The sequence below is a fragment of the Malaclemys terrapin genome, chromosome 5 (genome assembly GCF_027887155.1).
Source record: "Malaclemys terrapin pileata isolate rMalTer1 chromosome 5, rMalTer1.hap1, whole genome shotgun sequence".
NCBI lineage: Eukaryota > Metazoa > Chordata > Testudines > Emydidae > Malaclemys > Malaclemys terrapin.
The window spans coordinates 21,408,969-21,423,022 of NC_071509.1; the positions used below are offsets into that span (position 1 = coordinate 21,408,969).

Here is a 14,054-nt window from a genome sequence, read left to right on the forward strand (position 1 = left end):
ATGAGTGCAGGGGATTGAACTAGATGACCTCCTGAGGTCCCTTCCAGTCCTTTGATTCTATGAAAAGCACCTTTCTTTATAACACTCCACAGTCATGCCGTTATTCTGTAGTGATACTCCCTCTACAGATAATATTTATTATGATACATCAGAATAAGGTAGAAAGGATGGCCAAGGGACAGTGCTCTCTCTGGTTTGGGCTGTGTTCAGTTCTCAGCTCAGCTGCAAACTTCCTGTGTGGCCTTGGATAAATGACTTAATCTATGCTGTGCCTTCATGCCTTGCCTGTAAAATATGGATAATCGTTCCCTGCCTCACAGAGGGTGAAATCCATTAAAAAGTGAGATGCACTCAAGTAAGGGGAGCAGCATTTGACCCTTTCTGTTGCAAAGAGTTGAGATTCTGTCGGTGAATCTGGAAATCACCCTTGTATAGTTCCTCATTTGTAATTATTCCTGTCTGGGTGGCTAAGAAGTGGAAATACTTTAAGGAACAGAAAATAAAGCACATTTGCCATAGAAAGCAGAGAAAAGTCCCTTTGGGGACAACTTCCCCCATCTCTACAATTTATAAGAGGTTACTTTCGAAAGCAAAAATGGGTTAGGCCCTATTTTAATTATGATGAATAAAGCCAGCCTTAATGTGTTTTTTTAGATATTTATTTTTGTCTTTTTTTTTTTTTTTTTAAACCTTAGTAATATCAGGAATGCCAAGTCAGGATTTCCCTGGTTTTGCTGGATGACTTGTTGGGGAGGTCTCAGCTCTCAGTTCCACATCTGTTCGTAGCCTATCTTCAAGTGAAGGGAGGTGGGGTGATGGTATCTTTCAGAAAGATCATTTTTATCCCCAGTGTTTTTTCCCCAGGAGCTTGAATTAAATTGATGCTAATTAATTTTAAAAAGGATAATCTCACAAGGTAGAGTAGGATGATAAATGTGTAATGGAAATGTATAGAGCAACAAGAAGGAAGTTAATATAGGCGCCTTTCGGTCTGATAAAGTAAATTAACTATGATATCCCGCAGTGGCCCTAAGTCTGTACTGTGCTCATGAGCATCTTCGTCAGCTAATTCACTCTTCAGACCTATGATAGGGTTTACGGACCCCGCACTAGAGGCAAGGCTGAAGCAGTACTGGGCTAGGAAAGCTCTGTCCCTCAGTCACAGCTGAGCAATGCTCCTGGGGAAAGGAACATAGCCCAAGGATGGGAAGCTACCCAAAAGAAAGCTGACCCAGCTGAACCCTGTTTAGAGGGTCCCTGACACATTGAACTGAAAAGAGATTACAGCAGCAGACCCTGGCCACTAGGCCTGCTGACCAGACAGAGCACCCTCCTATGAGACCCTATTAAAAGAAACTTGTCATTCATCATTTTCTGGGCTCAGATCCTGCCCTTTCTTTGAGCCATGCATAGAGGGTCCTTGTGAGGATCACCACTTCCATGTGATAGATGGGAGGTAAGTGGTTTTTGTGGCATGGTCCCACCCCCGAACATGGCAGGCCAGGCAGAAGAGATGCTAATTGTCCCCACTCTGGCATCATGTAACTTTCAACTAAGGTGAGAGAGGTCAGAATGCTCAACTCAAAGACCCTCAGTGATTCCTCCAGTAAAACCAGGGATGACAAGACTTGGCATTCCCAATGTTTCCACAGTAAAAAGCAAGCAGAAAATAAAACAACTTGGGGGGGGGGGGAATGAAAACACCACCAACAATTTTTTTTCAGGACTTTTTTTATTAATCACATCTGTTTAAATGCCTTTTGCAGATCACCCCTAAGTATTACTGTCCTTACTACTGCTGTAATTAAAATAAATAAAATATCAGCTCTTAATAGTTCATACTAAGTGATTTTGAAGGATGTTCTTGTCTCAGATGGTGCAGGGTTGTTTACAAAGCTGCATTAAACTACACTTTTAATTCTTTCAGGTGTTCAACCACACATAACTATGATCGCGACAGGAAGTGGGGTTATTGTGCTTCTGCGTCCAAAGACCATATAGGTAAGGCAAGTAATTAATGACACCAGCAACAGGCATCTGAAAAACACAATTGCCCTGCAATATCCAGTATTTTGTTGTTATTATTAGATGGTGATTTATTATCTATCCATCAGTGTGCATGATGCTTTATAGACAAGTAAAAGGTAAATCCCCTGTTCTGGGGATCTCACAATCAAGGCTGGACATGACACAGGGAAGTGGAAATAGGGGAAGGATGAGATTTCCACAGAATAAGGAACTTATTAAGGTATTTCTTGTGCAGTGTGCACGCTAGAGGCCAGATCTTCAGTTGGTGTAGCTACACTGATGTCTGTATAGCTACACTAATTTACAGCAACTGAGGATCTGGGTCTTTCTCTATTTTAAAAATACTAAAATATGAACTATTCATATAACAGTGTTGGGTTTAAACTTTTTTTCTGGAGTCTGGATCAGTGCTGGAAAGTGAAACCTGTCATTTGTCCATCACCTAGCGCACTCTGTTCCCATGTATGTTTTCAGTACCCCATGCTGTGAAATTAAAGCCTGAGCCCCATTCTTTGGTTAAATGTCAGTGCTATTCCTGTGCATAGGGAAAATCCTGCTCACTATAGGTGAGGCCCAACTTCATCTCATATTGCCAGGCACGCAAAAGAGTATCTTTCTGGGGAAGGGATATGGGTGAATCCTGGACTCACTCCCCATATAACACATTCTGCATCAGTCACCAGCTCTAGGTCTGGAGGGAGCAGCAGCATATTTAGGAATATCCAGGTATGGAAGTGACGTAACTGCTAGACTGCCAAAAGGCTGTATAGCAGAATACAGCATATCTCCCTTTGGGCTTTCACATGCTCCATGCTCAACATCTCCCCTGCCTCCCTTTCTTAGCTACCCAAGATTTAGCAGATAGGAGGAAAACAAGTCCTGCATGCGGTAATTGGGCATATAAAGAAGGCACAAGAGTCGTCCTGGCAAATTAAGGCCCTAAGTGTAGTCGTGCTGCGGGAGCACTGAATTTGTGAGATTGTTAGCACTGCACACTGAGCTCATGTAATGGAACTGTTTCATTTGGTGAGTTATGGAAATAAAATAATCTTTCTAATAAGAGCAGGGGGCAAAGTAAACCGTGTCAAGCAACCCTTTCATTGTAATCTATCTGTGTTATTCCATGGGCATCTGGGACAGTAGGAGCCATTTCTGAAGGAAGGAATAGTGTCTTGTGCTCTGTTTTTACAGGAATCACCTTCTTTTAATTTATGTGCCCAGGACTAGCCTTCTGTACAAACGAGTGACCATTGGGGGGGGGGGGGGATCTTTCTATTTATGGTATTTGTATGGCCCCTGTTACAGTAGTATCCCATCCTTAGTGTATTTATGGGGAATCGAGGCTCAGTGACTTATCCAAGGTCTCAGAGGAGTTTGTGGTGGAGCAGAGACTGGAAGTCACGTCTCCCTTGCCCTAGTGCTCTAGCCACTAGACCATCCTTCCTCCTCGCTGAGTTGCACTTGTAGGCTGTTCCTGTTTCCCTACACCACATCTTTCAGATGATAAAACCGTTCTGGCTGTGTCTCTGACTATTTCTGTTTTGTTTGTAATTTCTTTTAAACAGTTGCATTTTTTTAACAAATAAGGAAATATTTTCTTCCTCACGCTAAACACACAGATACTCCGTCAGCTACTCTTCCTCAATAATGTACCGAAAGAGAACAGAGCTTCAAAAACAGATTGTCTTATGAAGAATTCATTTGAAAAAAAAATATTGCTTTAGTGACTGCTTCAAAGAGGACGAGTAAATAGAAGCATTCATTGCAGAAGTAGCCTAAGAACAATGAAAAGGGTAGTCAGCTCAAAATGGGCAGGATTTTCCCACAGATTTTATATAGCAAAGAGCAATAGTACTGCATGCACATAATTTTGATTGTCGGCATAAAATAGGAAGTAAAGGTCTGTGGTAAACTCTTTTAGATGCAAGTTATTTTGGGCCCAGTTGGTTGCTTACCAATGTGTGGCTGGATCTTGTGAAATTCTCTGCACCATTAATTCCTGGTGACTTAAAGATTGAGTCCTGGTCCCACTGAAATCCCAACCATTATATAAACTAGAAAAACAGTAAAAAAAATTTTTTTTGCAGAAATACTTTTGATTTCAATAGGAATTAGGTACCTAGGTACTTTTGAAAATCCCACTAGACACCTGTCTGCATCTTCAGGCACCTAAATACCTTTACAAATGTGGCCACAAGTGAATTGCTGAGTTGTGGCTCTAGTATTGTGCTGGATAGGGGCCAGTGTGCCAAGGGTGACCAGATAGCAAGTGTGAAAAATCGGGATGGGGTGGAGGGTAATAGGTGCCTATATAAGAAAAAAGCCTGAATATTGGGACTGCTCCTATAAAATCAGGACATCTGGTCACCCTAAGTGTGCCCTGCACCTTGTAGGGTTAAACCCAAAGGTCTACCCAAAGCTCACCAACGTCAACGGGAGTTTTATCATTGATTTCAAAGAATCTTGGATCAAGTTTCAAGAAAGGAGAGTACTAGATACCAACTTTGTTCAGGGGCACATAAAAACAGAATGATATGGAAAGATGTGCCGAGATCTTGTAAGTTGAATATAAAGAGAGGGGAGGTATCAGATCAGAAACATGTACTAGCTAGTTAAATTCCTGGAGAAGAGCCATCTCAGTATGGTGAAAAGTGTCCTATCCAAATAGAAAGTAGTCCAGGAAGTTGGGTGATGTGGTCAGACAGCTGAGAGCAGGTGACTCACTACTTCAGCAGGGCTCTGGAGAAGTTGAACTCAAGATGGTTGTTAGCAATTGTGAAAGGATTCAAGTGGGGGTTTTCTCACAAAGGAGGGATGATATCCTGGGATGGCTTTAGGCACAGACTGGACGGGCAGCTGCTTGGGGCACCATGTTTACCAGGGACCCATAACTCTGGGAAGAGTTCCAAGCAGGAAGAAACGATCTGGCCAGAATACTCCTGTGCTGTAGGAGCACCTCCCTGATGTGGAAGTTGCAAGAGGACCTGTGCTGGCCAAAAGATAAATAATGAAGCAGAGGGGAGAAGAGATGAGGATGCCGAGGAAAGACAGATGGGAAGTGACCCAGGGATGGTGGAAGGGAATATAATGAGGAGTTCCAATGAAAGAGAGAAGGACAGAGCTAGGGGTTCTGCTTTGCTGACTTAGGGATGGTACCAAAAATGATTTGCCATGTGCTCCACTATACTGAGGGATGGCCCTGGGAGAGAGCAGAAGTTTGAAAATTACAGGAATATGTAGTGATGAAACACTATATAATATAGATATTTCATAACTATAAAATGGAAGAAGCAGCAGCATAGTCATTATGTTTACATGCTTTCTTTTGATGTTCTCCTTGGGTGTGACTACCAGTATATGTACACAGGCCTAGATACTGATCTCAGTTACACCATTGTAAATCTGGAGCACATGCCTTGACTTCAGTGGAATTACTCCAGATTTACACCAATACAGTGAATTTTAGAATCTGGCCTCAAGTGCTTTGTTTCAGACTCTTTATGTGTGGGTATATTTTTACATGTTGGATTGTCTACTTAGCAGTATCAGCATGTTGGCAGCCCAGCACCCTGCTCAAAGAACAGCTCAATGGTGTAATTCTGCATTGTCCTCATGGCAGAATTTGGCTAGGAAGCATTAGATAGAGAATTCAAATGTAGGCAAAATATTGGGCCAGCCTTTCAGCTGGATCAATTGGCCTCAGTGGAGAGACGCTGGTTTATACCAATTGATGAGTTAACCCAATGTCTTTTGTCAACTAGTGTTATCCCATTAAAAAGTATTATGAACTTTACATGGTACTTTGTCATGTAAAAGGCAGCCTCCATCAATTGACTTCATGGGAACTGAGAGCAGTGGTGCCAGTTCAGATATTTCAGGGGCGAAGGGAATTCCAGTTCCTCTCCCAGGTCTCCTTTGGCTGGGGAGTCTGCCCTCCCTCTTACCACCAGAGTTCATGAGCGGATGCCCCTAGGAGTTGAGTTCTCAGCCTGACTCCCCTGCCTGGCACTGTGGAGGGACAGACTCTCCATGCACCGCCTCACAGCACCATTTGAGTGGTGGTGTTACGTCATGCACCAGATTGCAACGCCACTTGCTGAAATTTGGCTTGGTTGCCCCCTCACTTAACAACACCCTTCCCACTTGACACCACTGACTGGGAGGTAGTGCTGACAGGATTTTTTCATGTTTTTTAAAAATACTTTCAGAGAATAGGAAACTTTATAGTTTATTAATTTGATGCAGTTTGTTTGTTCTGAGTTAATTTGATCTGCTCCTTCTCTTCCTGTTAGGAAATTCTGCACCATCGCACTTATCTTAGTCTTAGAATGCACCAGAGTCTACTACCAGGAATGTATAATTTATGTAATCTAGTGTAGAGACATAATCCCACTTAGTTATGTTGCTACGTAAAATACACAGAGCATTAATCTGGGCAAATGAGAGCTACAGACTTTTTTTTTATCACTAGTGTAAAGGACTAGCTCCATCTTGTGGACATTTGTCCCATATCCTCACATGATACCTGCTGACTTGACTTGACTTATCAATATTGTGAATAATGATCATGTGTCAAATTTTGCTTCAGTTATATCATTATAAACTCATTTATTTCAGTGGAAGAGAAGAATTCAGCTCACTGAGTTGTATAGTTTTATAGATCAAGATAAATCTAGTTATTGTGCAATTAAAAAAGGAACAGTGAGTAAACATTGTTTTAATGAGATCAAATGGTGATATTAAAGCCACAAGGCATCTGAACGCAAAGTGTTGCTATTCTGCATAACTGGCCAATGTCTGACAAAACAAAGATTGAGTTGTCTGGCAGTTATTAACAATAATTTATTAATAGATTTCTCAGATTATTGTGCAAGGCACCCATGCAAAAATGGAGGGACCTGTTCCGTTGCCTATGATCACAGTTCTTATCACTGCGCATGTCCTGAGGCATTCACAGGAAAAGACTGCGAGATTGGTAAGTGCCTTATTTAATGAGCAATGGATATTAGAGGTAGAGGACTTGTCCAACTTTGTTAGTGAAAAGGTAATGTTGTTGTGATGTTAGAGAGCACTAAGATATTAATGTTTGTGTAGGCTGGTTACCAAGTGATTATGATAGACAATCTGTTACTGACAGGACAGCTGAAAATAGGTTAATTATATGGTTATAAATTCAAACCTGATCTGAACTACCATTAAAGTATTAGGCTAAGAGACATACAATGAGACTCTTCCCCCCGACCCCCGCACTCAGATTTTGAGATTAGCATACGTGTTTAGAAAAGAATAATTATATTATATAGCACTTAGGGTAGAGAGACATGACAAGCAAATGAATTTTAGGTAAGGCACTATATCCCAGTGTATGTGCACATGTGCCCATTAAGGATCTTACCATGCTCTCAGTGATTTTACACCAGTGCAATTCCATTGACTTCACTTGAGTTACTCCAGATTTACACCAGGGTAAGTGGGAATTATCAGACGATAAGGCTCTTATACTATTGCACCAGTTTTACAACAGTATACAGTGCTGGTGCTAGGCATAAGCAGACTAAGCAATTGCTTAGGGGCCCGAGAAACTCAAGGGGGCATGTTGTAGAGGTGGGGCAAAAATATTCCCGCTTAGGGCCCCAATGGGCTAGCGCTGCCTTTGGCAGAGTAACTCCACTGAGGTCAGTGATGTTGCTCCTGATTCTCACAGTATAAGAACAGAATAAGGTTCCATAAAAGCGCTCGTTTCTCTTTGTTGTTCAATGAAATTCCTTTCCCGCTGCTCTGGAGCCACCTAATGGCATGTATACAATGTGTACGGTACCGGCTGGGGCACCAGAGTAGCTGCCTCCATTACAGCCTTCATCTGTAAGAACCAGTCTGCTAAACTAACAGCTATGAACAATACATAGAAGTGGGATGAATGTCGTATTTTACTCTGATTTTTCTTCCTTACTTTTCGTGAATTAACCATTAGGGGGCTTGCAGAATGGTGCCACTGTCTTGTTCACAGGAGAAAAGCAGGAGAAGCCATCTGGCTCAACCAACCTCTTTATTTCTAATTTATTCTACTATTAGTCATAGCACCTATCACCATGGTGGCTAGGTGCTTCCATTACAAAGGTGAAAGCACAAATTGTTTGATTAGCACATAAGCCCGGATCCACAAAGGGACTTGGGCATTGCAGCACTGAGTGTTGGGATGTGTAACTTTTAGACATCTAGAAAAATCACTGGAACAACAACGCGATTCACAAAGCCTAAGTAAGGTGCCTAGGCTCCTTATACAATGAATGGGGAGAGATGGGTGCCTAAGGCCTGGTCCACACTAACCCCCCACTTCGAACTAAGGTATGCAAATTCAGTTAATAACGTAGCTGAATTCGAAGTACCTTAGTTCGAACTTACCGCGGGTCCAGACACGCTCCCCCGCCGATGCCGCGTACTCCTCTCGCCGAGCTGGAGTACCGGCGTCGACGGCAAGCACTTCCGGGATCGATCCCAGAAGATCGATTGCTTACCGCTGGACCCGGAGGTAAGTGTAGACCTACCCATAGAATGAGATCCACAAAAGCAAATATGTTAGCCAAGGACCCGCCAGAGCTAGCCAATGGGAGTTGCCAGCAAGAAGGGTGTGTCCTAAGTCCCACCCCTCACAGAATTAGTCACCTACATGCAGGCTGCAGGGAGATGCATGTCTCTGCTTGCAATCCACATCTGGGACCCCTTCTCCTGGAGTCAGGTAGCTAAAGTGCTTAATCTGCTGCTTGCAAGCAGAGGCCATGCGTCGTGGGGCCATGTGTCACATCTCCCTCTCCCCCCGTCCGGCAAGTTGTTGCTTGGCTTGTACTGAGCATACTCACATGGACAGAGCATGTTCTGCTGCCCTCACTCTGTCCCTCCCCCCCCACTATCGGCAGGCATGGGTCATTTCTGCTTGCAAGGATGCATTAGGTGCCTACCTCACTATGCACAAAATAACTGGAAGAGGAGGGTAGAGCACTCACTTAGGATGTGTGAGACCCAGGTTCAATTCTGATGGACAGAGTGGATTTGAACCTCTACAGAGTGTACCCTGTCCACTGAACTATTCTGATATGGGACTCCCTCAATCTTCCCTGTTGAAGCTGTTCCACTGTGGGTAACTAACTGAAGAGTCATTGGGCCAAAGAGAGCATGTGAGAATGTCTCCATAGCCTGGTGGTTGGGTCACCCACCTGGGAAATGGGAGATCCAGCATCCAGCCCCCCTGGTCCAATCACTCTTTAATTATTTCTCCAAAATGAAACAGCTACAACAGAAGAGATTGAGGGAGACCCCTATTAGAATGCTCATAGCTCAGTGGTTAGCACACTCTCCTGGGACGTGTGGAAGACCCCTGTTCAGATCCTCTCTCCTCATCAGGCAGAGGCGGGGATTGAACGGAGGGTCTCCCACATCCCAGGTGAGTGGCCTAACCACTGGGCTAAAAGCTAAATGGTGGGCACCAATGGTGGCTCCTCCTCTCACCAGATTTTGAATGGGCCCCAGTCTGGTAGGTGTGATCAGAGCATGCCTACTGGATCAGACTCCACAGGCAAGAAAGGCAAGCAAACACCTGTCTTCTTCTCATTTGTGGATTGCATTTGAGGACAAGGTGGGAGATAGATGTCCAGGCACTTAGAATGAGGCAGCAGTGTGCATGAACTGAGACAGAAACATAGTTGTCCAGAGGACATTTAAAGCAAAAATTTAGATGGGTGAGTGAGTGTTCGTGCCTACAGGGTTAGCTGGCAACAAAGCAGGGGTTTTGTGGATCGCAGCGGTACCTAAAACTGGGATTTAAATCTCTTTGTGGTTCTAGGCCATACTTTCAAGTAACCTGTGGCTAGTTAACAAGAAAAGGGATCATTAGGGCATAACAAATCATTTGGTATCATTCTTTGTAACAAACCTTAGAAATCTTTTTTTATTTTATTTTATTTTAGGGAAGTGTTTTGATGAAAGTCGCTATGAGTACTTTGACACTGGCGAAAGTTGGGCAAGAATCCACAAAGGAATAGTGGAAGAATGCACGTGTGTTAACAGCGGAATTGAATGCCAAAACACACGATACACAAGTATTACTCTGTGCTGTCCATAGCATAAGCATTATTTTGTTCTAAATGTATATATCTGCATGTAGTGGGCTAAATAAAAATAGTGATGTTGAAACCTGTGCTATTGTATTCTACATAGTGACCGGGCTCTTTCAACACACACACACAGAAAGAAAAAAATATTTTTCTTTCCACTTATGGATAATGGACCTGATTCAGCCTGTGAGCATGTGCTTAAGTGCTTTACTGAATAAGGAGGGACTTAAGCATGTGTTTTATTTTAAGCACACACTTAAGTGCTTTCAGGAACAGGGATGTGATCCTGAACTGGGGCCCAAAAGAATAAACAATAGATTAAAGAATAATAACAAAATTATACCTCTATCCCAGAATCTCAAAGCAATTTACAAATATTAATTAAGCTTCACAGCACCCCGGCGAATTAGTTAAATATTGTCATCCCCATTTTACAAGTGTGGAAACTGAGACACAGAAGTTAAGTGACTTTCCAAGCTCACATAGTACGTCCATGGTAGAGCTGTGAATGTGCCCAGGAGCCAAAATCACCACTGGCATAACTTTGACCATAGGAATCCTGACTGCCAGCCACATGCTCTAACTACCACTAAGCTCCCTCCCTGTTGGTTTATTTTAAAATATTACACAGCTCTCTAAAAAATTTTGCAATAGTGGGGAGCATATTACGAGCAGTAGTAATAATAATTACTATTATTTGTTAAGCAATGATATTTGCAACAGAGGGGAAGCTATACTGATATTGACAGTAAAAGTAAACAGTGAGCCAGATCTTCAACTGATATAAATCAGCATAGCTCTGTTGTCTATAATGAACTATCTCAGTTTGTACCAGCTGAAGGTCTGGACCAGTGTGGAAATAGTAAAAAAGGGAAAACCAATTCCAAAAGTATATATGGCAGAGAAGGAGATGCCTTAAGATGTTGTCACCATGATAAATATGATGAACATCTCTACATTCTTCTTGTTTTCATCCTCTCATGATGATTCCAACAAGATATGATGTGAAATTTGTTTAAGTGGGTTGCATTTTCTTGTACTGCATGTAGCATTCAGAGATTCCAAGGCCAGACGGGTCATTGTGATTAACTGACCTCCTGTATAATGCTGGCAATAAAACTTCCCCGAAAAAAAATCTTCGAGGATATTGTTTAGAAAATCTTGATTTTAAAAATTGCTAGCGATAGAGAATCCACGACCATTGGTAAATTATTCCAATGGTTAATTGTCCTCACTGTTAAAAATATATGCCTTATTTCCAGTCTCAGTTGTCTAGCTTCAACTTCCAGCCATTGGATTGTGTTGTACCTTTCTCTGCTTGACTGAAGAGCCCATTATCAAATATTAGTTCCCTATGTAGATACTTACAGACTGTAATCAAGTCACCCCTTAAACTTCTCTTTGTTAAGCTAAATAGATTGAGCTCTTTGAGTCTATCACTATAAGGCATGTTTCTAATCCTTTAATCATTCTTGTGACCCTTTTCTGGACCCTCTCCAATTTGTCAACAATTTATCCTCCTTGCATTATGGACACTAATTGAGTTTGATCTTCTATTTATGTTTGTAGGTTGCACCAGTAATCCTTGTCTCCATGACAGTGCCTGTAGAATGATTGTCTTCACTGGGAAAACTATATGTGGTTGCAAAGAAAACTTTGTAGGAAAATATTGCAATATTGGTAAGTATAACAATGTGCCAGGAAGAACAAATGTTATTGATTGATCATCTGACTGATAATAGGTGTTTGTTACTTGCATATTCTACACAACATGTAGCAGAGTCTTCATCTGAAGAGTCATGTAGCATATGTAACTTCTCTCTGGCTAAGGCATTTACCATATTCCTACCGGATAAAACCTATTGCATTATTCCTCACCAAGGCCCCAGGCTGGTCAACACACATCCTTAACTTTATGCACATGAATAGTCTAATTAAATTATTTATGCACATAAAGTTAAGCATATGTTTGCAAGCATATATTTGGGATCCAATGCATGTACTGTAACATAAATTCTTCCACACAAAAGCATGCATCTTATTTGTTCCCACATGAAGTAAAGTAATGTCTGTTTTAGCAAGATCGCTGGTTATTTCCCATATTTGTCAGTCATATATAGTTAATAGGAATAGACTCTAATAAAAGTGTATGCGTTTCCTTTTAGTCATCGGAGCCTGATTCTTTTCTCACTTATACCAGGTTTCAGAGTAGCAGCCGTGTTAGTCTGTATCCGCAAAAAGAACAGGAGTATTTGTGGCACCTTAGAGACTAACAAATTTATTAGAGCATAAGCTTTAAGAAGTGGGCTGTAGTTCACAAAAGCTTATGCTCTAATAAATTTGTTAGTCTCTAAGGTGCCACAAGTACTCCTGTTCTTTTCACTTATACCAGTTTTACACACGTATAACTCTATTGATACTCCTGATTTACAGTAATAAAACTGAGAGGAAAATCTGGCTCTTGGCATCTAGATATGCAATTGCTTTGTCGTTTCTTTTTTGAGCTTCAGAGGTGCACAGTTTTTGATGCAGCTTTCTTACGGAGTTTTGAAGTTTGTCGCTGCATGGATTATATATATTTTTAAACTTTATCAGTGCACTAAATCTTCTCTTCAAGTAAACTCAATGACTATCTTTCAAATACAGCAATTTTTGCACACAAATTACAGTAGGTCTTCAGCCATACCACACCAATCTTGTTATCTCGTTGGCTAAGAGGGCTTGTATGCTGATCCAGGGTCATTGTAGTCAATGGCAAGAGTCTGTAAGAGGGTAGCAGTCTCTGAGCATGCCCCCTTGCTGTGCGGTGTGCCATTGCAGTCCTCAGCCTCAGTTTCTCTCTGTTTTGGGAATAATTTATTCACTCCTAGAGTCTTTAAAACAGCATTCCCTCTCTCTGGGGTCTAATTTATTAGACATTGTCTGGTTCTCAAAAAGATCCTGCCTATGGCCCCGCCTTAGGTTGGGGGCTCCAAGCTTCTCTATTTCAGGAACGTGGGGTTCCAATTCTGGCTGTAAATGCTCCCCTTAAATTCAGAGTTTTCACAGCCCTCCTCCTTCAGCTGTGTAGATCGAGTCCTGGCCTCCATGGCCTGCTAACTCTATTCTTAAGTTCAAGGTTTTTGCAGCCCTCCTTCTGGGGACTGTGGCCTGACTGAGTTCTTTCTCTCAGCAATCTCTCCTTCACTGGACTTGGAGCCTCCTTTTTGATTCACCCAATTAATCATCTGACCAGTGCTTTGATCCTTCCCAGGTGGAACTAATAACCCCAAACACCTGACCTCTGAACAATGCTCCTGGTCCCAGGCCTTTAAAGGATTTTCCTACTCTTTCTCCCTCCCAAGGACTACTCCTTGGGACCATCTTCCTCTCAAAGTGTCTTTTTTTGATTATTCCTTCATCTTTCATTTTTCTTACCTCTTTCCAGGTATATGGGGAACTAGCCTCTCAGACTGTCTCCTCCAGACTTAAAGGGCCAGTACCCTTAAAGGGCCAGTACCTCCTCCAGACTCCATTGATTGTGATGGGCACTCGATCAGACCTAGCTGAGTACTAGGATGGGAAACCTCTAAGGAACACTTACCGTATATACTTGATCATAAGCCGGTTCGTTTATAAGCCGACCCCCCCAACATGGATACGTAAAAATGGAATTTTTTTATAACCCGTTCATAAGCCCACCCTATAATTCAGGGGTCAGCAAACGTTGGCTCCCGGGCCATCAGGATAAGCTGCTGGTGGGCTGAGATGGCTTGTTTACCTCGAGCATCCGCAGGCATGGAGATAAACCTAAGTAAACAAAGTGTCCCGGCGCGCCAGCTGCTTACCCTGACGGACCAGGACAGCAACTGGTGGGGAAATTTTTTTGGGGGGAGAAGCTGGGAGTCCGGGGAGTAACCCTTGTGACCACCCCCCACA

General features: G+C 42.4%; 1 protein-coding gene across 1 annotated transcript in view; it reads left to right on the forward strand.

Moving 5' to 3' along the window:
• Positions 1–14,054, forward strand: part of HGFAC (HGF activator) — a 71,673-nt gene that overhangs the window by 16,253 nt on the left and 41,366 nt on the right. The window contains exons 4-7 of the mRNA XM_054030540.1: positions 1,928–2,001; positions 6,881–7,003; positions 9,990–10,121; positions 11,706–11,816. Of these exons, the coding sequence (XP_053886515.1) occupies positions 1,928–2,001; positions 6,881–7,003; positions 9,990–10,121; positions 11,706–11,816 (440 nt within the window). The remainder of the gene's footprint in view (positions 1–1,927; positions 2,002–6,880; positions 7,004–9,989; positions 10,122–11,705; positions 11,817–14,054) is intronic.